The 20257-nt window shown below is 28.7% G+C and overlaps 2 protein-coding genes across 4 annotated transcripts; both read right to left on the reverse strand.

The window, feature by feature from the left end:
• Positions 1-11457, reverse strand: LOC123291801 (adenylosuccinate synthetase). Its single transcript, XM_044872219.1, has 7 exons — positions 11094-11457; positions 4562-4664; positions 3418-3697; positions 2915-3120; positions 2317-2471; positions 1156-1531; positions 1-322 (listed from the first exon to the last, which is right to left on the reverse strand). The coding sequence occupies exons 1-7, from the start codon at positions 11289-11291 to the stop codon at positions 270-272; spliced, it is 1371 nt and encodes a 456-aa protein (XP_044728154.1). The 5' UTR covers positions 11292-11457; the 3' UTR covers positions 1-269.
• A 2513-nt stretch (positions 11458-13970) lies between these two features.
• LOC123292149 (protein dj-1beta-like) lies at positions 13971-17178 on the reverse strand. 3 transcript variants are annotated; one of them, XM_044872706.1, is made up of 3 exons: positions 17013-17178; positions 14543-14874; positions 13971-14407 (listed from the first exon to the last, which is right to left on the reverse strand). In XM_044872706.1, the coding sequence occupies exons 1-3, from the start codon at positions 17029-17031 to the stop codon at positions 14087-14089; spliced, it is 672 nt and encodes a 223-aa protein (XP_044728641.1). In that variant the 5' UTR covers positions 17032-17178; the 3' UTR covers positions 13971-14086. The 3 variants fall into 3 exon arrangements, with proteins under 3 accessions (XP_044728641.1, XP_044728642.1, XP_044728640.1); XM_044872707.1 differs by lacking the exon at positions 17013-17178 and adding an exon at positions 16466-16614; XM_044872705.1 differs by lacking the exon at positions 17013-17178 and adding an exon at positions 16040-16238.
• Positions 17179-20257: the final 3079 nt, after the last annotated feature.

Below are 20257 nucleotides of genomic sequence, written 5' to 3' on the forward strand. Positions count from 1 at the left end.
TTTTTTCCCATATTGGGATTTGATACTCAAAAAAACACTACAGTGTGTTTTAGAACTAAACAATAACTTTTTTTTGTTAAATAAGATGAATGCGCAGCACCATTGATCAAAATCTATTGTTGAAATATTTATATTCAAGACTAAAAGAAAAAAAAATTGTACGTATAAGTCGGCAGCGACTTACTTAATACTTAAGTAATAATTGCTCTACAGTTGACTAATTTATGTACATTGATTTGATTTTTTTTTAATTAAAAAGAAAATTATTGCTAATAAAGTTGTATAATAGACTCTCGTCCTTTTCCAACACCAATCCATTTCACTGGAAAAAAAGAAATAATATTAAAAATTAGTCTCCAATTCGTATAATTAATCTATCAAAAATTATACAAGGTGGGTTATTTTTATCTATAATGTTTAATAAATTCCTTTATTAGCCATTTTAGATACTAAACGGTAAAAGATAGAATAACACTCAAGTTAGGAAGTTGATCCTCACAATAAAATTTACATTTTTCAGCTAAATCATTTTTTTTAAATTCTTGAGGTTTCGGAGAAAATGCGACTTAAAAATATGTCATTATTGCATTTAATCAATAAAAAAAGAACACGCTAACTACGGAAAAATGCTTTAGCCAGAAGTTGTGCAGGGTAATAGAAAACATTTACCTGTGTCCATGACTTTGACCTACAATTATCGATCATAATTGCAATAATGACATATTTTTAAATCGAATTTCCTCTATTTTTATGTCGCATTTCCTCCGAAAGCTAAATTTTTTTAAAAAAATGTTTTTTTTTATGAGGATCAACTTTCTGATTTAAAGTTTTATTCTATCTCTTATCGTTTAGAATCTAAATTTTCTACTAAAGCAACCCGAAGAACTAGGTCTAATCTAATGTTAGAACGTGATGTCCCCCAACAAATTATACAATTTTTGTTTATGTTGTTTTTTGATTGGTTCAAACTACAAAACGAGCTACTAGCCATTATAGGTTACCCGTCTTCAAGAGATGTTATTTGGCAATTAGCAAAATATTCATCGGATGAAAATGTATTTTGTCAAATGGAATCTACTTTGAAGAGGGTATATTAAACATTGATGATAGAATAAATAATGTTTTCTAAATTAATCTAAAAGAAAACTGTTTTACCTGGAACATTAAGTAAATCTTCAATTGTTTCTACATATTTTTTCGCATTTTGTGGTAAATCATCCCATGATCGGACATTACTTATATCTTGCTCCCAACCAGGTAATTCCATATATTCAACTTGAACTTTCGCTAACTCGGCCGTACTTGCTGGGAAATATGTTAATCGTTTTCCATTCGAATCCAAATACGAAACACCAATTTTAATTGTCTTGAAAGTATCTAATATATCTAATTTTGTTAAACATAAGGCAGTGTAGCCATTAACAATTGAAGTAAATAATAATACTTGGATATCAAGCCAACCGCAACGTCGTACCCGTTTCGTTGTTACTCCAATTTCATGTCCACGGGTTTGTAATGATTGACCAATTTCCTAACAATATAAAACAAAATTTATTTGCATAAGGAAAATCGAAAAAAATACACTGCAAAAATTTTTTTTGGAAAGGCTTTTGGAACCTAAGATGTCTCCTGATGACTATTTATATATTTAAGAGGCAAATGATACTAATATAAAAAACCGTGGATGCAGAACACTAAACATATAGTTTCAAAGTTTCGAACCTACATATACTATATGCCTGGCTTCATATAGATTTTTACAGAAATTAATTAAGAACTTCAGCGGAAATTTAAGAGTTCTGGCGGTAGAACACTTTCGTATCTTCTGGAAAGTGGGCTAGTTGGAGCAGTGGCAGATTTGATGGTGATGGCGCCTTAGTCCCAAGGCATTGCAAGACGTCTTTTTTGTAATGAAATGTATGGGCTATCTATCATACTAATATTTGTCACCACTTCTTTAGTTTGCGTAAATCAACGTGGCGCCCAAATAACCTAAACATTTAAATTTCGACGCTCCTTAAATGTTGTCGCCCCGGCTTCACGGACCTAAGTCTAAATCTGAGTTCCTTCTTTTAAAGATACTTTCAAAAAAATCCACTTTAGAGATACTTTCAAGAAAATCCAAGTTTTTTATCAACATTAAATACGCATAGACAATCTTCGGCGGGAATTTTAAAACGGCAAGATCTAAAATTTTCGGTTTTTGGCGTAGGCAACACCAATTTTATTTGATTTTCTTAAAATTGCTCTTCAGTTTCCAAAGCTCTCAAAACATAAAAAGGCGAATATAAAGGACAAAAAAAAACCTATATTTACATTAATTTGCTCTGTGGGAAAAGGACCATCCCCAACTCGGGTTGTATACGCTTTAACGACACCAATAATATCACCAATTGATGAAGGAGGTAATCCTAGGCCTGTACATACACCACCAATACTGCAATTACTAGATGTGACATACGGGTAAGTACCTAAAAAACAAATAATAAATTTTTTAGTCAGTCTGTTTTAATAACAGTTGAATTAATGGAGCCAGTTATAAATTCCTTAATTTGAGTCATCATTTTGTGATTGTTTAGTAGAGATTAATTAAACATCGATCTAGTAGCACAAGGTCTTTACACTTGAAAGTTCTTCAAAATTAATGTTTCGAAGTAGCTTCCAAGTATAGCTCCTTCTTCTCACCTCTTAGGTATAAAGCAATCGTTAGATTCTGAATAATTTTATTATGTACTTTACACTATTTAACCATCAAAGCTATTCAAATTATACGTTTCGAGGCAGCTTCAAAGTGCAGCCCCTTTTTCGCATCTCCTAGCTCGAGGTAGAAGGCAATCGTCCAATTCTGAAGAATTACATTATGTTTCACTAACCATCACAAGATGATGACATCAGATTAAAATTATTAAATTACCGAAATCTATATCTAACATCGCAGCATTTGCTCCTTCAACAAGAACCTTTTTACCGTCTTTTAATGCATTACAAATATAACTAACAGATTCAACAACTAGAGGTCGAATAATTTCAGCATACTCTTTATAGCGTTTTAATTCACTTTCCACATCTACTTTTAGAGCCGGAAACATTCGTCCATAATTAGCAACCAATGTTTTATACCTGAAAAATTCCAAAAAAGTGATTGAATGTCAAAGTAATTTCTTGAATTTTTCATGATTATAGCAAAAATTCCCTATCTTTTTTTGAGGTATCATAATTAGAAATTAATTTCTTAAAAAAATTTTTCCTTGAATTTCAAAATTCCCTGAAATTTTAAGGTCGATCGTTACCGTGTAATTAAAACCCCAGAAAAATTTTTGGATATGTTATAGATTTTAATAATAATTCCCAATCAGTCATATTCCCTGACAATTCTCCACTTTTGTCCCAAAATACTAAATCATGTGCATTAAATACCTATTTGTGAATTGATCAAAATCACCAAGCAAATCACATATACGTAATCCATTTCGGGTTGCTTTACTTGAATATGCTGGACCAATTCCTTTCTTTGTGGTACCCAATGATTGAGTACCTTTTTCAGCTTCTTGTAAACCATCGACAGATTGATGTAAATCAAAAACTAAATGCGCACGATCCGATATTAATAATCGATCTTTCCAATCGGTCAAACCTTTTTTTTCGCAGGCTTTTAATTCATCGAATAAACCAGGTAAATGAATAACAACACCATTTCCTGTAACATAAAAGGTTTAATTAGGGCCCATTCAATATTGCCCAACCTCGAGCACGACAAAAAATGATCTCTTCATTAGAATGAAATATCTCCGACAAAGTTAGATTACTGAAATTAATAACAGGACTTATTTGGGTACGGAAACTGATTTAATTTGATGTTGAAGAACGAAGAAATTTTGTAACTTTATTATTCCAAATTGAATGTATAATTATAGTCGATTTTTTGTCGTAATATTCCCAATATGGTAACCATGGATCTAATTGATCTTGAATAGATCAATGAGAAATAAGAATGGCCAAGTCGTTACAAGGTCTACATTTTCTGGTTGAAATTTTTTTTCTGTAAACATCAACATTTTCTGTTTTAGTTGCTCTGCAAGATTTTTTCCATTATCGATTAACGTAGTACATCCTGTATAACAAAAGTGTGGGGTCTAGAAGAATCCTCAGTATATCGATAAAATAAATACTTTGAAACACTTTTAAAAATTTTTTTAAAGTTATTCTATTCTCGAAGAGAAAGCATGGCATATATTTAACCTTGATTTTTAATAGTTTTGACATTTTTAAATAGTTTCTTTCGTTAAAAAAGTTACATAAATTAAATTTAAATAAATAATAATAATTATAATATAAAGTAGAAACAGATTATTTCGAACATGCAGTTCAAAGTTATAACTGGCGCTTAATATATCAAATTTAAGAATAGAAATGTTTTGTTGTCTTCGTTCGTAGTGGTACATACTAGTACGCTACGCATTTGCATGTCATCCTAAATATTTGAATATTTATAAAAAATATTATTATTATATATATATATATTATTAAAATTGGTTTTGTTTATTAAATAAATGTTACGTACCAATAACTGACTTGCATTCAGGATTCACAATACCAGAAGGAACTAGGTGAAAATCAAATTCACTTCCATCCACAACAACTGTATGGCCAGCATTATTTCCACCCTACAACAAGAGGGCATCTAAATTAGCAAAAATATTGATAGAAAGAGAGTTTAAAAAATTGTTTTGTATATTTAAATCTTAAAATCTCTCGTAAAATCATTTTTTAGTCTAATTCCGATAATTTAAAATCCACAGAGAATTATAAAAAGTTACGATTCACTGGGTTTTTCTAGTAATTAAGATTTAAAAAATTTTTAGTTACTAACTAGATGGTCACAAGTTTCAATTTTCAAAACTCCATAAAGCTTCCCGATTTTTAAATAAAATATATAATATTTTTCTTTAATGTTATAGAAATTTTCATAAAGATGCCACAATTTAGAACTATGGGGCTTAGGCCTCCGGGTGACTGTCGGCACTTTCGATCAAGCCCTTCAACCTAATCTAAACCACAATTTAATATCATTAAGAGTTATAATGTTCATCAAATTTTTCGTTTTCCCCATAGTGTCAGACGATACAACGAAAATTTGATTATAACGTTAATTGGTCAAAAATTATCGTGTTTCCTGGGTACAAGTTACACTTAATATCGATCAAAAACAAAATTCGAGAATGTCAAAAATCAAAAGTCATGAAAATTCAGTTCATTTAACTGAAGAAAATATTTAGAAAGAAGTTGCCTGGAATCGATTCGAAAAATTGATTTTTGTATGATATCCTCTGAGATACGCATTCAACTTTCAAATCAATAGGACTTTTTGAAATTTTTTATAAGGGGTATTCCCTTTGAAAAATTCGAAAAAATCACAAATTGTTTCTGAATTTGATAAAATTAGGTATACAGAATAATTTGAATCCACAAAGTCTAAAAATCGGGTTCATTTGACGATTGATCGAGTACTTTCTATGATATCGCCAGAATTGGGTTCATTTGAATATATACGTTCGAAGTTGATTTTTTTCCATAGATTTTCGGTAGTATTTTGAAAACTTTTCATCTAGTCGTCAAATAAATTGATTTTTTGTGATTTTTGAATTTTCTATCTTAGGTGGAAAAAATATTTGAAGAAAGGTTAAATCTTGTCTTAAAAACTCTGAAAAAGTCTTAGGAAATCTGAAAAAACGTCCAAAAACGTTGTGAAATTCAGAGTTTTTAAGACTTGGTTTCTTCAAATATTTTTTTCACCAGGGATGTTACACATTTCAAGAACAGAGACAGCTAGGGAGGTATCTTTTTAAGAGAACCGATAAAATTCTAATAATAAGGAAGAAAAATTGGAAAAATTCATAAGAAATATAGTATTTAATAAAATTAATAAGATTTTTGTACTTTTCAGAGATTAAAATTCTTTCACCCATTTGGTATACCCCAATTATTATCAGACTTTTGACTCGCATATCTATTGGCTAATACAGGCCTGTGAACAGACGTTTGATATAAATTATAAGTTTGATTAATTTGCATCAAAAGTAAAATAAATAAACGTAATTTATATCATAAGAGGATGAATTTATTATGAATTACATAAATAAACATTGATAAAATTGTTTATATTTTTAATTAGAAGACAAATCAAACATTAATACACTCTGCAAAATTAAAAACGCAACGTTACTTGTTTCGTTAAAAATACACAATATTTGCAGCCATCTATAAAATTTAATTTCGAGTATCATGATATTTATTTCAATATCAGCGTAAACTTGAAATAGTTTGGGTTTTTATAGGCTTCTGAATAAAGTAATACAACCGTAATAGTATCCCTCTCTCAATTCGCGACTACAAGAAACTATCGGTGGCAGTATCTTGGAGCCGGGAATTCCTTAAGACAATCTACTTAGTAAGTTTTAAGAAAATTTTGTTATTGATATTATATTTTAATTTTTTTAACAATAATTATATTAATTCATGAAATAAAATTTGATATTATAATATTTTAACTATGAAACTTAAATAAAACAATAATAAAATATCGTAAAAAGTATAGTAGGTAATTGTAATAAAGTTTATTTCATCAAAAATTAATACCTATTAAAAATAATTTGTAATCATATTTTTCCCGAAAATTAAGACTAAAGCACTGTATCGATTGTCAACCGGGAGGAGTGGGATTGTGTTATAAATCCTTTTTATTCCCTTATAATCAGTTTGGACTTCCTTCGAAAGGCCTCTTTAGTTCAAATGAGCTAAAATTCGATATGTTGAATTATATATGTCACCGGAATATATAATTTCGGCCAAATTGTAAACTGACTAGAAAAATTGAAATTTGACCTTCAAAAAAAGTTCCAAAAACCCAACCAAACTTGTACAAACTCGACCCAGATCAACTAAATATAACGCAATGAGTTGACTTTCGTTAATAGATGTTTAGTTAGAGTGTTTTTTTGTAACCAGTTTACAATCTGACAGATATTACAATATTACCTCGACATATATAAGACGGATTGATGAGTCATGTCTGGAAGATGATATATGTATATATTTAAGATGAAGTATTATAGGTAAAGCTTAGGCTAGGAACTATAGATTCTAAGACGTATTGTATTTTAACTTTGTACACTGACGATATTAATAATTTTCAACTTCAATGTCCAGAACAACAAAGTTTTTAAGTCCCTTAGATAAGATAGACGCTCGCAGAATATCTAGCTAAGCTTTTTCCAACTCAATAGAATATTATTTAGAATTTAGATGACTAAGAATTTTTTTTTATTGCTATCATGTTCAATATGGTAATGAGCGGAAGTCTGGAAAACCAAATCTAGTAATTTTTTCCACCAACTCCTTATCTATTGAAAAGTATTGCATTTCTGTATTCAATTCTTTCTTAACTTTTAATTTTATCTTAAGAACGGATCATAATGTACAAAATAAAAGTTACAAGTTTGAACACGATTATTAAATTGAATAATATTATTTATTTCGATTTCAAAACTTTTGTAATTGATTACTCATTTATAAATATAATAAGTATTTAAAGTTATAATCTATTTATCAAATGAAACGTAATATATTACACAGTTTTTAAAAATTATTTTGAATTGATAAAAAAAAAAAATATTGTTCTGTCACACAAAATTTTTTTTATACAAGGCTATATTTTTAGATATTTTTAATCTTAAACAAATACAGGGTTGGCCAAAAAGATTGAAAAAGGTAGCTAACGTAGAAAAGTTTAAATAGTAAGAAAAAAAATAACTTTTTTAAGGTCGCAAATTTGGAGCAAAATTTTAGTTTCCATTTTATCGAAAACTATAAATGACAGAAGGTTACAAATTTGTAGTACAATCAAAAAATTGTCGTTCTTTATCTTATATATTATTTCTCTAGCCTGTTTTTTCCTGGATACGCGATATCTTCCTTATTCCTTTATCAAATTTCAAGATTTACCCCTCAATTTAAAGCTTATCGTGTTGGCTAATGGCAAAAAATGGATTCATGGTTTAAAAATGCACCGCTTAGGAAAAACCAGAATAGAAATATAATATTATAATTTATTTTGTTCGGTATGTAATTTGTATATCATATCTGTAATAAAATTGCCTATAAATAAATAGAAAGTAAATTGTTATTGTCATTTTGTATGACTTATCTATTTTATTTCTCTAGCAGGTTTTGATCCACAGGTACCGCACTGCGGAATTCCTTACGGGTCGAGCTAGTAAATAAAAATGTTAATGCAAATATTGATACTCAACACTGTCTATATAAAGCGTTTCAGTTAATTTTTTTTTTTTAAATGAATTCTGAAAATTTTAGGGGAATTATTCGATTATTAAAATAAATAATTTACTTTAATAGTTACTGTTTCAGGTATATTTAACTTTGGTTAAAAGTAGGCACATTTTGAATACGGAAAAAGGGCTATACGGAGTTGAAAGGAGTGTGCTCAAAAACTTAAAATTCTGCATTCATTCAGTTCAAATTTTGACACGATATACAGCCAGTCACTCATATGAAACGCAATAACGAAAATTTTACGTTGAAAAATCTTAGATTAAAATTATTTAGACCTTAGTTATTGAAATAAATGCCACGGTGGTATTTATTTCAATATCTATGTCTCAACTCGAAATCAACAAAAATTCATCCTTATATTTAGAACTTAATTTTATTTTATTTAAAAAACTTGAGTAATCATAGCAATTTGAGACGTAAATGGTAAATAAATAAGCAGAAAAATATATTCTGTAATTTAATTTCAAAAGAATACATTTTTTAATTTTAATTAGACAGACATTATTCAATTTCTTACACTTTTATTAATTGTTAAATCATTAATATTTCTAATAAACTAAGTTCATTTTTCATAAATGTTTATTTAACTAATTATTTATGACAATATTATGATTAATAGCAAGTTAAACAAAACTCAGTATATTTAAATAATAATCAAATAAATTCTACTTTTCGTAAAACTAAGCTTTTTTTAAATTTACTTTAACGCCTTGTTTCTCTTTCATAAAAGCCCTATATCGTATATTATAAATAAAACAACTCATGAATAACCCTAAAATAAACGCTAGTCACCTCTGTTGGTAAACGTACAATCTTGTAGCAATCATTTACTAGCAATAAATGAATGAGTTGTAAAAATCGAAAGTTCTAATACAAAGTAGAGTATTAGAGCTCTTCTCAAATACAAAGTGGAGTATCAATATATATTATAAATGCGAAAGTTAGGATGTTCGTTCGTTATGCTTTCACGCAAAAACTAGCGAATGGATTTCAATGAAACTGTACAACAATATTCGCTCCGAGCGTGAATTTCGTTTCCATGACAACGATACACTACTTTAATTATAGAATTAATGGATGCATATATAATTGTGTGGATTGCATTGAAAACTTACATTTAAAATTTAATATTCTTGTTTCACAAATTTAAATAAATAATTACGATAATTAACATTTGAAAAATAATATTTGTACAATTTGATTTCTTATTTTCACAATTTTTAATGCATTAAGTTTAATTAATTAGTGTTTTTCAATCATTTTAATTTGACAGTTTCTATATCATTAACATGTAAATAATTGCAAATTAGTCATAACAGCCCACTTTATCTCCAAAATTTTTCACTTAAAGCGCTGGCATCGATTTTATTATCCCCACCATGACTACGCACACAACGAATAGCTCATACATCAGAATAACACATGACTTATAATTTAGATATACTTAAAAAAAATATACATAAATTTAATCTGACATTTTACTGCTCCATCTATGATCATCATTTTAAACCATAAATTAAAGATTTCTGTAAAAATTTAAAATAGTAAATGTAAAACAATTCATAGCCATCTTTTCTGATATACTTAATGAATTATGACTATTTTACACTTATAAAAAATTGAAAACTGTGCATAAATTTAGCTGTGTAATACAATCCCTTCGAATGTATTGGAAGGGAGATAAGGGAGATCAAGATAGTCGAATTTTATAAAACGGTGGATTTTACTTTTAAGCCCAGTGAAACATAACATCAAGGAAAAGTATTAAATAACATCCGGAATAAGAAAAATCAAAATAATATAACAACTAATTAATTGTACTTACTGTCTTCCTTTTAGAAGACAGCAGCATAGAATAATTTTTGGAAACAAATACTTTCCTTAATTTAGTTTAAGTCGCTTAACAGAAGAAGAAAAGTAAGATAAAAAAAAAACATTAGTAAACGCCAACTATTATAAACTATTTTCCTAGAAATTTATAACATTTTCCGGTAATTAATTTTTCATTTCTGTAATATCTTAAGATAAGAACCCTGATTTTAATATGATACTTATACTATTACCCATATACAAAATGGAACAGAAATAACAGCAATAACTTTTGGGGATTTATGTTTGATACTAAACAAAATTTATAAATTTAATTTTCATGTTTAAAATGTTTTTGTAATCACAAAAGACAATTTTTCCATAAAAAACGCTAAAAGGTAACGTCCGCCAAACACAATTTAGGTTGCAAACCGGTTGCCGTGATAATTGACTTTTAAAAAGGATAAAAAAACTAGTTTTTAAGACGTTACAAACGTGTACGAAGGACTTTCCTGGACTTTTGAAATTTTTTTAAACATTCTTCAATATTTTTTGGGTCTTTAAAATTAAAGTTAAATTATAAATGATTATCCCTTTCGAAAATATTTCAATCAAAAAATTTTATTTTTCTTCCAGAATTAATAACATCGTAAAATTTTATAGGTAAATTCTTTAATTGTGTTAAATAAACAATTTTAAATCAAATTGTTATCTCATAATTTTTGTCAGTTAGTGTACATACTAAGATGATTAATATTTTATCAAACTATTCAATAAAATGGTATTTCCCGCTCCAAAAAATTGATAATTTGCCCCTTAAATATTGCTAACAGCTTCATAAAAATTATTATTATCGTAATAAATTGTAAACCGATTGATTAACGATTTTCCCACAAAAATTTATAATAATTAATGTATTTGTATGTTTTGGATACCTGACAACGACAGACAATATTCGCCTCAGTTGCTAACATGTCAACCACTTTGCCTTTACCCTCATCACCCCATTGTGCTCCGAGAACAACAGTTGCTTTTGCTGCACTTGTCACACCACGAGGTCGTTTCCTTGGGGAATCCGATGAATTACCATTTTCACCACACACTTGTGAGTCGCCTCGCGATTTTGTAGCCATTGTAAATCAACACTCAGGTTATATAAAATTTAATAATATCTAAAATTATGACACTCAAACTATTTATAAGAAATTAAAATGTTTTTACTTAAAAAAAATATATGAATTTCATCAAGATATTTACTATTCAATAGTATTTGAACGACTAGAAAAATAAAATATAAATGACGAAATCACGAGCTATTTAACGCGCGCATGGTACTTGTTCAAATGTTAAAAACCAGTGTTTCCTAATATGTTTGTATGTCAAGTTCTCATTTTACTTTTGCGTCGTAAATGTATGTAATCATTGGAGAGAAAAATTCTAAAAATTTACGTTAAAAAAGGCTAAAATAACGGGCGTTCTTATTTATTTTAACATTAAATTGTTATCTGAAAAGTTGGACTAGTTAACTCGAAAATATAGAACTTTAATATTTGAATCAGAGTTGGATAATATATGTAAAGGAATGAGAATTGACTCTGTGTGCGTAATCAGGATTGGAAGAATCAGCTCGACGCCCGCGCTGTTAGTGGATAATTTTAGCGTTAAAGGAGGCTGTTATGACTAATTTTCAATTGTTTACATGTAAAAAAAAAAAAAAAAACAAACTTGTTGCATTAAAAATTGAGAAAATAAGAGACGAAATTGCATAAATAAAATTTTTTGAATGTAAATTTACATAATTGCTTTTTTAATTTGTTAGATAATAGTATTAAATTTTCAATGCAATAGGCATATATACAAACCAAAGACTTCCATCCATACAATTATATTAATAAAATAGTGTATCGTTACCATGGAAACGCCTTCCATATGTGGAAATATTTCATTCAGACAAAAGACTTAAAATCCTAACAAATACAAAAAAGTTTTTGTGAATTAATAAGACTTTTTAAGTCATTTGTTTGAAATATCACCACAAGGGATGAAATAAAACTCATGCACGGTGCGAATATACTATCATTTCAATCGAAATTTGTAAGATATACCGGGTATTTGAACCACCCGTAAACCCCGCCAAAAGATAAAATAGACCGTTAACAAACAGTCGCCATTTTTATTCCAAACGTATTTTCTCTTTTTTGAAGACGATTAAAAAAATTCAATCAACGTGAACTTTTCTATGACCACTGTTATAAAAAAAATTTTCTTTGAAAATTAATACAATGCTAATACCAACGCTTATTTGAAATTTTCATTTTAAATAACATTAATTATTATATTTAAATTGTAATAGAAATTAAAATTACTAATTAATATTCCAAGACATGCTATAGAATTATAACAAATAACTTTTAAAAAACAATAAAAATTTAAAAAATAATAATAATTACATAAGATTATCAATAATCCATCCAGGCTTTGCACGGGTATAATTTTAAATATAGAATCAAGGACAATTTTCATCCATACCTTAAGTACATGACAAAATTTTTACAAAAGTGAAATTAAAGTCACTTTCCGCTAAAAGGTCATAACGTCAATTTTATTTGGCTTTATTTTTTCGAAAGTGAAAGAGCTTTAAAACATCATATTAGTTTTTTTTACATTTTTTCGTTTAGTTGACTTCAACGTCCGTGTATCTTATAAAATAGTAATATATTAATAATCTCATTAAAATGAAATGGAAATTACCTATCTTGTCTTATTAAGTTTCTCGGGCGCTAACAAATGAAAAAAAAAAGTTTAATACAATTTGATTTTGTACAACATAAATAGAGCCATGGTGTATTATTTATTTTTTCTTTCCTTCTCACTTATGGTATGAACTATACTTGAGTTATTTTACCGAGGCCAACATTTAAAAAAGCAAAGTACGTTTTTAAATTACACAGTTTAACTGGTTTAATTTCAGTGGTTCAATCTTTTAATTCTGATTTAAAATAACTTATATTTAGCAAAAATATAAATTCGAATCAATTAAATTGTACGAGTAGGTTCGAAAACACACTTTAAAAGTTCAAAAAAATAGCCTCTAGCCCTATACGTGCTGACATCTACGTTAGTTACGACAACTAGTAACAAAACCACCTAAATTTGCACTAAAATCAAAATGCTCTAAACTTTTAAGGCTTAAATTAATTTAAAAATTCGTAACCCAAAACAAAAATTATCTATAAAAACGACTTTTATAGTAAACGTAGCGTGACGTTAATATGTTAGGAATATTATTTTCAACTTCTTAATTGACGTCCATCCTTGCGTAATAATAACAAGATATGCTGAAAAGATTAACAAAAACGGCGCGTAGAAATTGGGACGTTGCGATGAAAAAAACTTTAAATTTTTCTGTTAATATTAAGAAACTGGAAATTTATCATTATAGTAAAGTTGCAGAAAATAAATTAAATAATACTTTAACTCTTGATAATTTTTTTTGTAAATCTAATATTTACAAAATAATTAATTTTATTAATTTTTATGTTTAAAAAAAATACTTAAATTCGAGTGTTGGGTGCTGATCACAGTACTTCTTACATATAAAGCGCATGTTTGAATTCTAAGCTAAACGGATAGAAATAAAATCAAAATTTTAGATTCTTTTCTTTTCATATTCTGGGAAGATGATGGTGTAGATCATAAGGATTGCACTTTCTTAAGTTTGTTTTAGGTTGTTTTTATAAGGATTATTTTTGAATGGCCATATTTTGTGAGGATAATTTTAAAGGGGTTTTGTTTCATGAAACCTTTAAAAATATTGTTAACGAATTTTTATTATATTTTTGGATAAAAAAAATGTACAACAAAGTATGCACTTCAAATTACTGCCAATCTTTATCATAACTTTAGTTTTAAATTACTAATGATTAAATTATGCTGTAGCTGCAGGTTCCATAGTCACTAAAATTGCTTTTGCCACTGCTTCAGCCTTCTCTTTGCCAGCTAATATTGCTGCTAAGTGTAATCCAAATTGACAAGTTGTGCCGGGACCTTGTGACGTCACTAATTTTCCATCAATAACGACAATATCGTCCGATACACAATATTCAGATTTCAATTGATCTTTGCAAGATGGATAACAAGTAATTCGTTTTCCAAAATGAATTCTGTGAGCTTGCAGAGCTGTTGGGGCTGCACATATGGCACCAATTAATTTATTCTCCTTTTCTTGAGTACGTAACAATTCGCCAAGCTGAAAATAGTTTTAAAAATGATTCAAACTGATATGTGACAATATTTCTTTGATCAAGTTAAGTTTCGTTTTATTCATTTTCGGTTTATTGTGATAAAACCGGAAAATATAAAAATGAATAGATAGAAAACTAACCTCAGCGCTGTCACACATAGCTTTTGTTCCTCCCAAACCTCCTGGTAATATAATTGCATCGAAAGAGCGTGATTTGGCTTCACAAAGACTTGTATCCGGTACTATATTAACTTTGTTCGAGAATGTCACTTTGTCTAAACCTTGAATGTCAGCAATTGTAACATCTACACCAGATCGTCGAAGTATATCAGCTGTGGCAACTGATTCCATATCTTCGGATCCATTGGCTATAACTATTAATGCCGTTGGTGATGGTTTGGCCATTTTGGGTGGTGGGCACGGTTGATCTATCTGCTTTGGTTTTGCAGGCTCTGAACACGGTGCGCCTGAAACTAATTACCACATTTATTAAAAAACAAAATATTTGAACCACTCAATTTTTTAGCGGTGTATTTATCAATGTTATTGTAGGCTGATTGCTAATGGACACCGGGAACTTTATTTTACAAATTGCCAAAATATTCCAATTGCAGAGCAAACTTTGAGCAAATACCTTGCTCAAAGTGCATAAAAGGTCATGAAAAAATATTTTTTCTATCGTTTCATGGGATTCGGTGATGAACGAGGGTAAGTATCATTAAATTTTCTACAAAAGAAGTCCTTCAGGTCAGAAGTTTCTTAGTTAAATTGTCTACAAATTATTTGATAAATTTTTTAAAAGATTCTGTACCTATTACAGAGTATACCCAAAATGGTGGGAGTGTTAAGCTCTTAGATAATATATTTTAAAATTTTCAAAGGTTAAGCTCGTTTTCATCAATCTACATTTCGTGTTTTGGAGTGTAGAATTCGAAAGTTTATACCGCAGCCTGTCGTATTTTATTATACTTTGTAGTATCAAAATTCTTATTTTCTATGGTAAAAATAAAGATAGAACAGTAAACTAACAGACATTAATAAACTACCTTTTCATCAAGATGGTTGTTTAATTATCTGAGTGGCCTTATTATTATTCTTTGAGCGTTTAGTTTCGACAACAGAATTCGAAGGAAACTTTCAAGAATCATTATTTTTGATCTTCAGCTTAGTCAAGTTTTTAAACGGCGATGTGAAATTTCAAGAATACTGGGCTGGTGTTGAAGTACAACACGATAAAAAAATGATGAGTAAAACCGATTTTCCACTGATCAAAAACCAAACTGAAACTCGAGTCGAAAAGAAGAAAACTGCACCTTTTTACAAGCTTTTTGGAGACTGGCAATGTACTATTAGCCAATGGCTACCACAGTTTGAGTTTTGTTTTTGTTGCAGTTTTTTTTTCCGTTTAGTAGAAAACCGACCGAGTAAAAATTGTTACCCTGTATACTTTTCACATTTTGATATTTCATAAAATTTTACTCTTTGTGTAATATTTTATCCAGTTCTGAATCCATCATCAGATTGTATCACCAAGCGAATCATTGATTAACAGAAAAAAACTCATCAAAACTTTCAACACTCAAGGAATCATAATTCAACCAACTATTTTATAAACAGAAATAATTTTTGTATATTTACATGAACGTTGAGAGTGACTTTTTGCACTTTTTAATAAAAAATTATAGTGCACTACCGGTGTAAAAATTTTCCGTTGTATTACTGGTTTTATTAAACAGCGTATTGTCATTGAAAGTGACATTTCCAACCTTCAATAAAATTACAGGTCAAAAACCTAAACTATCCTCAAAGTGGAACAAAATTGCCAAATTTTAATTTTCGCAGTGATTTGAAGTTCATAAATTGGAGTAATTTTTTCTGAACAAAATTCCTAACATGGTTTCGTAGACACAATTTTAGTATGTCACAGTCACTAGATCAATTTGAAATTCATTATGAAACTCATTTTAAAATTTCTTTTTAACTTAAATAAGAAAATTTCACAAATTTTTGATAAATATGTTCTGGTTTTATTGGATTCCGATACCTTAATAGAGTATGACTTACCAAAATGACGAAAATTTTAAAATTTTGAGTCTCCGAACGAGCTGAGTCGATCTCGACGGTCTCAGACGTCTTAATTATATAGTCTAAATCGTCAAATACAAATTCTCAAAATATCAGACTTCCCGGATAATTCAATATATGTTGGCTTGTTTACATTAATTGTTTGATACGTATAATTTGCGTATCAAGTTTTAAAATACCAACGTTTTTCTCGAAACCAAATGGCTCAGCTTAAAATAGCGGAGCGACCTTTCAATAATTTAATTATGTAAGCGACCTATTAATTAAGTGTGGTACAGCTTGTTCTTTCGCCCAAGATATTAACTTTCGAGAGGGTGAACTTTATATTTGTGAAGCTATCGGAGATTGGACTAGAAATTATATTTAACCCAAGGCGTTGTAGTAAAACTAATAGACTGCGATGAATGGTCAATGGGCGTTAATTACGCGTGATGAACGTCAAATTTAAGCTAGGAACAGATAAATCAAAGATCAAGGAAGGTTGGAAAATCCTACAACCAATAGATTGTACGTACAACAACTTACCTATTTGACTGATTCTCCATTAACACATTTAACTAATTGACCACCATTAATATATTAAATATAAACATTTAAACTCTCAAGACTTTCTCAAATCTTTGTTTTTGTGCGTCCTCTCTCTTCTTTTAGGAAACAAATTTGATATATTTGTTTACTACTCCATACAAACATGACACACGTAAGCCAGCCTTTATAATAATCATTATTTGACAGAATAAAAGTCTGAAGTGAATATATAGGGATTTTATTGGTAAAAAGACTCTATCTAGCGGTAAAATAAGAACTATGGGCGTTAGCTTCCAAAGTATCACAGAATATTATCAAAGAGGTTATATTATATTATAGAGACTTAAAAGCATAGGAAAAATAAGTGAAATATTGACCGTTAAAAAAAGAGACCGGAAAAAGGAACCGTCGCCCCTCTTTGTCTCGCAGCCTATCAAAGCGCTATATTAATATTTTGAATTATTGTAACGTGCATGTCTGGGCATTTTAAAGAGGTAATATGAGACGGACAAAGACAGCTATACACGTACTTTTTTTAGGTCTCTCTCTATAACGATCAACCGTTTGATGGTCACATTACGGTTCTATGTTATTATTTCTATGAATATTATACATTCTATGGCTTCCATAGATAAATAAAATTTAACGGAAATGTTGTTAACAACCTTGTAGTTTTGTACACATACAAAAGAGGTTAATGTAACAATTTTTGTCAACAAAAATAGGGTATTCTACTATATTTGAAAAAGTACTTCAAAATGTTGATTTTGCAAATAAAAATCTACCAAAAATTTATTTCGAAAAAACACACACGCTTTCTTACCAAAAACTTAAATTAAATTTTAATCCAATTTGGTGACGTAATATCGGTATCATTATACGAAATAACACAGATAAGTTTTACAGATATATTCACAGACAACTAATAGTATAAATATTTATTATACCCAGCTGTCTACACTGAACTAACTGGTGGTCTATGGTTCATACCATATGACATCACATCAGTGCTTGTCCGCGTTTTAGGTCACGTGATATTCAGTTTAAATATTACGATTTTTAATTTTAATATAAAAAATTAATTAAAAGAAAAATGTACATTTATGACTCGAAATCAGAATATTTAAGTATATTTTTACATAAATTTTAACTTTTTTCAAATTTCATTATTTATTTTTCACTACCGAAAGTACCCTATTATGTTATATGTTAAAGAATTATAAAAAACATTAAAATAATTGTTATATCATGTACATATGAAATATGTTAAGGTATACTTAACTTATTTCATATAATGTTATATCATGTATATATGAAATATGTTAAGTTCAGTCCCAAGTTTGTAACGCTTAAAAATATTGATACTTCCTATTGGTGAAATTACCCATTGACGGTTACTTTGGAAACTTCAAGTCAATTATTTTTTGAGTACTCGATAAGAAATGATGAAAAAAATGTTTTCACAAAATTTCCAAACAAAATTGTCCGAGAACCAAAATCCATAAAGAACGTGCGAGCTGTGGACTGCCTAGGAAAGATTGTTATAAGTATTACTGTATAGTAAAGAAAAAAACACAAATTGTATATTTTGAAATGTTTATCTATCAAAAAAATGTTACATACACCAATTAATACGATATAGATGTGTTTAAAAGTGTAACATCCACACATAATGCAAAAAAATGCAATCACTCCACAAACAGATTTTGCTCATCTTGTAATATGTGCAGATGAAGTGACATTGACTGCGCGTTTTGATCGAAAAAGCACTCAACATGCAGCATCCCCTTACATCGACAATCTGCTCTTTCTTAATGAAAAAATAAATTATTTTACATAAGATGCCAAATGACGAAAGTTTATCGAGCATCTTATTATGGAGGATAGAGATAAAGAAGGCCATTTTAAATAGGAAACAAAGTAAAAATTAAAAAAGTAGGTATCTAATAGCAGTTTGAAAAAATCAAATAGCAGTTCTAAAATTGACCAGAATGGCGCTTGTGTAGTAAAAGGTGCGAACTTCTCTATCCTTCTCCAACAATTTGTTTAGAACTATATCCTACTCTTATTACTTTGAGCACTTCTTTTAAAACTAATACTTTTCCGATAGATACTTTTTGATAGACTAAGATAATCCTACTTATCTCTATCTCATACCTTTCACTCAAAATGCAGTCATCATTAACTAAAACTAATCTTGCACATGCAATGCATTCCTGTCAATACACACATTTAGTAACCAATAACCATCCATTTTCTAGTAAACTTTTTTTTTATACAATTTCACAGCAATTATAAGAAAAAATTTTATACTATAAAATGATGCTCCCTGTTAATTTTATTTAAGCTCGAAAGCTAAAACGGGACAACAATAATAATTAATATAATTTGTAATCTTAAAGTATAGTTTTTTATTTAAAAATAAAATTATTCCTTTCTAAAAAAACCCAGCCATAGCAGCCTTCCTACTATCATATTATCATAACATGTTCTGTACAATATACTATTTGTAAACCATATCGTTAGCCATTTAGTAATTATATTAACTCTATTTGTTTTATACATAAGAACGTCCATAAAAACTCTTCTTACTTCATATATTTTATATGGCTAACGAGATAGCTTACAATCGGTATGTATTGTTAAAAAAAAAAGAATGATTAAGGATTGAATTGAATCTATAAAATGAAGGACTATCGAAAGAACGATTTCCTACCATCCACGCATATATCATTTTTATCTTATTTACAGAGGATGTGGAGCAATATAAATATGGTATTTATTTCCAAAATTATTTTATAAATATTGTCTGATTTTCAGATAATTCAATCGAAAATTTAAAAAAATACTAGAACTTTACAGAAATTAAAAAGATGATCGACTTTTCCCATAATTTCTAACTTATTTTCGCATGCAACAAATTTTCTTATTATTAACTGAAGACATGTTGCTACAAAAAACTATATGTCGAAAAAAATTGCAATACTTTCCACTATGGAACTCTCATCAGCCACATAAAAAATTTTCAAAATTAAATTAAACGTGAGATATTTTGTCGAAAAAAAAAAATGAACCCATAACTTATACGTCATAGCTATTTCTTAATCCCTAATCAAGTTTTCCTAATAATTTACGCAGGACTCGAATTTCATTTCAAAAAACAAGAACACTAGCGATTCTTTAGAACTGTTTTCAATTTTGTTTTGATATTTTTAGTGCATTATTCAATTTCAGTCGGGTTTT

The sequence above is a fragment of the Chrysoperla carnea genome, chromosome 2, assembly GCF_905475395.1.
Source record: "Chrysoperla carnea chromosome 2, inChrCarn1.1, whole genome shotgun sequence".
Classification (NCBI taxonomy): domain Eukaryota; kingdom Metazoa; phylum Arthropoda; class Insecta; order Neuroptera; family Chrysopidae; genus Chrysoperla; species Chrysoperla carnea.